The sequence below is a fragment of the Limulus polyphemus genome, unplaced genomic scaffold (genome assembly GCF_000517525.1).
Source record: "Limulus polyphemus unplaced genomic scaffold, Limulus_polyphemus-2.1.2 Scaffold3378, whole genome shotgun sequence".
Lineage (NCBI taxonomy): Eukaryota > Metazoa > Arthropoda > Merostomata > Xiphosura > Limulidae > Limulus > Limulus polyphemus.
In genome coordinates, this window is record NW_013668988.1 from 40,510 (window position 1) to 47,814 (window position 7,305).

Sequence of the window (7,305 nt, forward strand, 5' to 3'; positions counted from 1 at the left end):
TTGTAACATGAAACTACATTCGTTTATCCTAAGTAGCTCTAAGTTCATAACACAATACATCTATTTATAATAATATCTTATGGCCCTTTGAACCATGTCTAACTACTATCCACACCATTATAAGTTGTAAATCACTCGGAGAACGAGCAGCTCACATTACGCTAATAAATTACATTACCCACGAGCTGCTTGTGTGTGTGCCTTATGAAACCTTTTTATTATAATATTATTATTATTTATTTTACTTAATCTAATCTTAACAAACCTAAAAGGATCCCTATTTTTATCTTTTACTTACTTTTATAGTTATACATAAAGAATAAACATGAAAAACAAGAAATAAAATACTTAACCAATCTTCTTTTTTTCTTGCCATCAGATTTTGAAGAGAGTTAACCCTAATTTTTTATACTAATAATAGGAATGCATTAAATAATTTTTATGTAATTAAATAATGCACCAAAGAATATAAACTATTAACTTGCAAAAAGTAGACAAATTCCCTTACCCCTCTGGCGTTTTTTTTTTCTGGCTTTCTAACTATGTAACGAGCTGTTACAAATTCATCCAAACTAGTGATTAACTTTCCCACAGGAACGAATCTTGTACTGTGAGTGAAATTGACAATATTCTATTCAGAGCACATCGTTATACAATACATCATTTGATAGATGAAAACCTTGACTTTGTATTGGTTATAGATAATATATAATGAAATGTAAGAGATAACTATCAATGAATTGTGAAAAAGAGGATGTGGGAGGGGTGTGTGATTTTCTGTTCAATAGCTCTGTAACCAAATAAAATTAAAGGCTATAAAAAGTATGGTTTGTTTGAGCAATAATGATTTTATAGAGATTAATTTACGTTCAATTTCGTACTTTTTCTAGGGATGATGACATGCTAAGAGAAAATGTATCACATGAGTCACACTAATGGAAATTCAGGATTTTTTTAATATTGCCTTGTAGAATTAAGAATGTAAACCTTGTATACTATTAAAATATGGATTATTAGCTAAGATTTTATGCTATTCTAATTGGTATAACTTAGTGTCTTACATTAAAACATTGTGTCATGCACAGTAAAGTATACCCAGGGCAATAGGGTTAATATAAAGTTCTGGAAATGGGTATTTATAGATCTTGTCTTTGTACTAATAAAAGTTTATACTTTGTATGCATCATAGTCGTGGTGAACAAAAACTGCTCTGACAGGTACCTCTATGTAGACTTATCTTTTTATTTCCTCACATTTCTGAAAAAGTATTTTGGTTTTGTCATATTCATGTTCAGTATACAGTCTCTAATTGGCCTGATATGGCCAGGTGGTTAGAGTACTTGACTCACAATCTGCTGTTTGCAGATTTGGTTCTCTGTTCCACCACACATGCAAACATGCTCACCCTTTCATCCATGGGGGCATTGTAATGTGATGGTCAATCCCACTATTCTATAGTAAAAGAGTAGCTGAAGAGTTGGCAGTTGGTGATGACTAGCTGCCTTCCCTCTTGTCTTTCACTGCTAAATTAGGGATGGCTAGTGCAGATAGCACTCATGTAGCTTTGTGTGAAATTCAAACCAACAACAGTTTACAATGTGAAAACATTAGTTCAAGATGATTTCAAAATATTTTGTTGTTGTTTTTGTATCACAACGCCTCAAAAAATTGACTGAACAATTTCTATGGAAACAAGGCTAATAAAATTATTTTATCTGATTGATGTATATTTGTGTCAACAAAGAATGAATGCTATTCTGATGAAGGGAAACAGTTTTATGACAGTTTTATCTTGTATTTAGTGTGAAATATAACAATACTCCATAAAATATATACATACACACAAGTTTTTTTTTAATTAAATGTTTTGACCTCAAATTGATAGGCCTTTCATTGAATTAATTTGTATTTTCCTCATAATAATTTTTAAATATTGAAATGTAATCTCTTCATTATTATATTAGTTCATTATTTCTGTGATAGGTAGTCTATCTACATCCACTGTGAGCAGGTATTTCCCAGTGCTTGCACGCAAAAATCTTGGCATTGTGTGAGTCATGAAACAAACATTCTGACCAATGAAACTCCATTTTCTTTTTTCTGTTGCCTTAAACTTATGATTGAGTGGCCAAAATATATTATAAACATCAAATGGCATGGTATCCTAAATTAAACCAGTTAATATTTGAGCAGCAGGTTCCAAATTATTTAAGCTAGCTATTTTGATTCAATAAATAATAATGAAGAATAATGCTACCTGGTTAGATTAGTTAACTCAAATGGCATGATTATGAACATGTTGACACCAACAAGAACACTGAAAATTGCAGGGTAAGGCCTCAAGCCTTGAAACACACAATAAGATCAGGTAAGTACAGTGTATGAGAAGTAAGGTATGGAATTGGAAAATAAAGTCTGGAAAGCTGCAACATAAGTGTCAAATTTGAATTGAGGATTTGTTCATATATTTTTAAATGTATGTAATTAAAAGCCGAGTACTTTTTTTTCAATTTCTGTTACATATTTAGGCTATAAATGATTAATATCATATCATGTTTCTCAATACCTGGAATGGGTAACTGAATACAAATATATAGATATCAATGTTTGCTTTGTCTTAAGGAACAGTAATAAGGTAGCTGATGTTTTTTTGTTTTTATTATACAAACTAAAATAATTAGGGACATTCTTCTAATACTCAAAAGAAAAACATATTGGTAGAAAAATGGGCATTTATTGTTTTTCAAGTAATTCCTTATTTACACAAAATGTACTTCATCTGTGTTTGTGATAATCTTTTGTGTACATGTTTATACACAAAGTTGAATACATTAGTACTTGTAGACAAACCGTTAGTTTTGGGTTAAATAAATTTCATAAAGACTGGGCTTGTAATTTGGTGGACTTCTATAAAAATAAATATTTCTATAGGTTTTATGTTGATTTAGCAAAGTTTTGATGAATGTACAGCATATTTCTAAACTGCATTAATTTGCATATTATGTTTTGTGTTGAACATCAGAGAATTGATAAAAGTTGTCCTGGCCAATTTATCCAGTAGAGTCTGATCCCTTAATAGGACCTAGTATGGCCTGGTGGCTAGGGTGCTCGATTTGCAATTTGCAGGTCATGGGTATGAATTCTTATCACCCAACATGCTCACCCTTTCAGCTGTGTGGGTGTTATATTGTGATGGTCAATCCCACTATTTATTGGTAAAAGAGTAGAATAGCTCAAGAATTGGCAGCAGTTGGTGTTGACTAGCTGCCTTCCCTCTAGTCTGTCACTGTCAAATTAGGAATACCTAGTGCAGATAGCCATTTAGTAGCTTTGCAGGAAATTCCAAACAAATTAAACTCTTAATGTATTTTTTAAATACATCAGAACAACATCACTAATGTTTACAAAGCCTTATTATTTTAGAAAATTTTTTTTATTTTTTCTCTTAATATAAGGTTCTTGTGAACTTGAATATCTTAAGCTTAGTTTAGTTCTAACGTTAAAGTCCAGAAGTCAGTTATCATACAACTGCTGTGTATAATGTATTTACACAAAAATGGTAAATGTGTATCTGAACAGCATTTTTAATTATTACAGTGTAGTAGGTAGTAGCACTAAGAAGCCTGAAATAGGTAAAATATTTTGATAAGTAAATAAGTATTATTTTGTTTTGTCTTTTGTAGTGAATGGTGTTAAAACAAAATCAGGTGACTGTATCTGAAACCACAATAAAAGGTTCAGTTTTACATGTATATTTATTTATCTTTTTATATTTGTTTCAGATGTAAATTGTTTTACAAGAAAGGTGGCTCTTATGTGGACAAAGGCATAGGAACATTGTATGTAAAGATGGTAGAAGAAACATCACAGTTATTAGTGAGAGCTGATACTAATTTAGGTAAGTCCATCCTTTAAAATGATGGTAATTAGAACTTTCAACCCTTACCTTGATAGTTCTGTACTAGTTACACACTCAACCTCCTCCCATGACAAGACTTATTTAAGTATAGTCCGCATAAGCTGAGATGAGCCCAGCTACCTGAAGTTAGTCTTTCCATCCCAGTATATTGAACAAGTCACTAGTTATTTATAAATTTTAGATGATTTTCAATAACTAGCATCCTCTTTATAAAGTGACCCATGGGTGCTATGACCACAGACATTTTCCATTATGCATTAATGGTAAACAAGGACTGGAAATAAACAGTTTTCTCTTCATTTTTCTTAGTCTCATAATAGACATCTCAGTTTAGGTTTATATATATGTATTATTTAAATTCAAAATAATTTTCCCTGCACAATTCACAGCATTATTTACTTAAATGCAAATTTTATTTCAACTGTGTTTTTAGAAGATGAAAGAGGAATTAATCTTATTGTTCTCATGATTGATGTTTTTTAGCAGTAATGATAGGACCTATTGTGGAATCTACTGGATTTTGCAACCAAGTTAAGCCTCTTGCGATAAACATGCCCTCAAATTTACACATCTGAATTGTTATCAAGCAGCAATCATTAAGTTTCATTTCTTTGATATGATTCATAGAAACTGGTGGGACAGGAATATTTTATAGTTTATATTTTTTAAATTCTTTAACCTTTGATTAAAAAAATGAAATATGGTATTTGAGTTTTGCATTATCATAATAAAGCTATCAGTGATTTGATAATTTTGTTTTTTAGGTAACATTTTTAGGTAACAAATTCTTTAACCTTTGATTAAAAAAATGAAATATGGTATTTGAGTTTTGTATTATTATAATAAAGCTATCAGTGATTTGATATTTTTTTTTGTTTAGGTAACATTTTGTTAAATGTTCGTCTAAGTTCCAGTCTCCCAATGGAAAGAGTAGGAAATAACAATGTGCTTATTGTTTGCATTCCCAATCCTCCTATTGACCCGAAAACATCTACTGAATCAACTCCTTTCCTCATTCGTGTTAAGAATGGCAAAGAAGCTGATGAGCTTCTAGAAAAGCTGAATCAGTATAAATCTTAAACCTCCACATTTGTTAAGTTCATGATTCTGATTACGCCAGATGTACGTTTCCAGGTTAAGGAATTACTAGTTTTTATTGTTGTAAAATATTATGACTTGTGTAAGGATGGAAAATAAAGTTATGACCTTTGGTATAACTAGTGTAAATACAAAGGCTTGTTAAAAACGTGTGTGGTTTGTCATTCAAGTTTAATCTTGGTTATTAGTACAAGTCAAGATAGATAATCCACATCTATGACCAATGTTTTTGTATGTGCTGGGTTATATGTGTTTAAATATTGTCTTTATAAGGCATACTTGATAGTGTGTTATTTGTTGCATTGATAACTATAGATAGCAAATGAATTTAATGAAATGTATATTACATGAAGTAATCTAATGTAATAATTTTAAAATTAACTGTTACAGAATAGAAAGCTAAAGTCTTAATCCCCATTGGGTAGAATTAAAAGGAGAGAATTTCCAGTTTCATCACATTTAATCCAAAATATAATAATCAGTTTTTTATGTATACATTTAGTCAATTTAAAGTATAGGTATCAAAGACATTTTAGTACAAGTCAGAGAGCAGTTTAAGATTCATATTAAGAAGCATGGTTGTATATAATTGAAATACATTTATGAAATTGATCATCTGATTGGTCAAGTTACACTAGTAACTTTAAGGTTTTCGAGTGTGTTTTATTATAAAGAGAAATATTAACATTTGAAGTGAAACATACGATAGCATCACATTATGTTAGTGTATCATGTATCTATTAATACAGTATTAAAGATACAGACTTAATTGTTGTTATGGTTAGTAGCCCATGGTTATTAAGTAGTAATTTCTTTTAATAACTAAATACTAATTATTAATTTGTTTTATTGTGTGTTTCAGCTGCTTAATCTGCTGTTGTCTTCAGGGAAGTCCTAGAAAGTCTGTGTCTGTATTGGTAGAGGCTGGGATTAGATCCTGGTTCTTCTTGATAGAGGTTTTCCCCCCATATAGAACTTGAATCAGTTAACTATCTGAATATTTTCAAGAGGAGTATCCAGGTATTGCAAACTTCTATGCAACATTGACTGAGTGTATTATCAGTAAGGTGTATATGTGGTTGATAGTATTATTCCAGTTTATTGTTTGGTCTTCTTTACTGGCATGATAGGCTACTGCAGATAAATCATACTAAGTCATGTATTTCTGTCTTGTACCTGAATTCTAGCTTTTGTTAGTCTTTTTTTTTCTCTCTGTCTCTCCCTCCATTGTATTGGAATTCACATTCACAAGAAATGTTGTAAATGGTGTTTTTCCTTTACTTTGTTCGTCATACAGATTTGAGTGGCTGTGGTTAATCAAAAAAAATTTTGATGTTAAGAAATATGAATCCAAGGGTTGCTGTTGTTACAGTACTTGACAAAATTATTATTTTTGGCCCTAACCATGTCAATATCATTTAAAGAGAAACCAGGAAGAATATTTCAGGCATGTCTCACATCAGCTCATTTGATAATCGGTTTGAATTGGCTGTTAGCAACTGAACATAATTTCATACAACATCAAACTTGTAAATATGCAGATAAAAATTTTTCTTAGCTTAGATTCATTAGTATATGCATGCTTTGAAAGTACTGGTGAAAATGAATTTTCTGAATGGGAACCTGATCCTTTAATACTGTTTTTAAAGTGTTTTACAGACACTTGCTGGTACATTGTTAATGATAACAGTAATAAATATTTTAACATTCAAACATTTTAACTAATAGTGCCATGTACTTTAATTTTAAAAAAAAGTCATCAGCAGAAAGTAATGTTTTAATTATGTTACAGGCATATTCCTAAATTAGCTAGTTCATGAAATTACTAGATATTTACAGTTATTTCGTAAAATGACAAATTTCTCATTGTTCCTGTGGTGGACATATATCCTACAATTTTCTTAATATCTTTAAATATATTAATGAAGACATTTAAAACTGTACCTTTTTTTTTTGGTTTTTTATAGGTTTGTATACAAGATGGATGTTAAAATGATTCCAATATACCTAAGTGTTTATAGTGACATAATTTGTCTTTAGAGCTTCTGTACATAGTGTATTTCTTGGCATGGCAAAAAAGTTGAAAGTTTCAGTTTATACAAGTTTTTTTTAAGATATCTAGTAATATTGAATATATGAAGAAACCATGATATTAAGAACTCATTTGGGATTAATAAATAGGAAAAGCTAACAATTCTGAAGAAGGAAGGTGTACATTCAAAAATCACTTGGGTTTTTGAGTGCATGAGAATATCTTATAATTCTAATAAAGTAAAAATTTGATTAAA

General features: G+C 30.3%; 1 protein-coding gene across 3 annotated transcripts in view; it reads left to right on the top strand.

Annotated features, from left to right (window-relative positions):
- Window positions 1–7,305, top strand: part of LOC106469255 (nuclear pore complex protein Nup50-like) — a 38,630-nt gene extending 31,325 nt beyond the window's left edge. For all 3 annotated transcript variants that reach the window (XM_013929734.2, XM_022397722.1, XM_022397721.1), the window contains 2 exons: window positions 3,783–3,898; window positions 4,800–7,305. In XM_013929734.2, coding sequence (XP_013785188.1) covers window positions 3,783–3,898; window positions 4,800–4,999 — 316 coding nt within the window. In that variant the 3' untranslated portion in view covers window positions 5,000–7,305. The remainder of the gene's footprint in view (window positions 1–3,782; window positions 3,899–4,799) is intronic.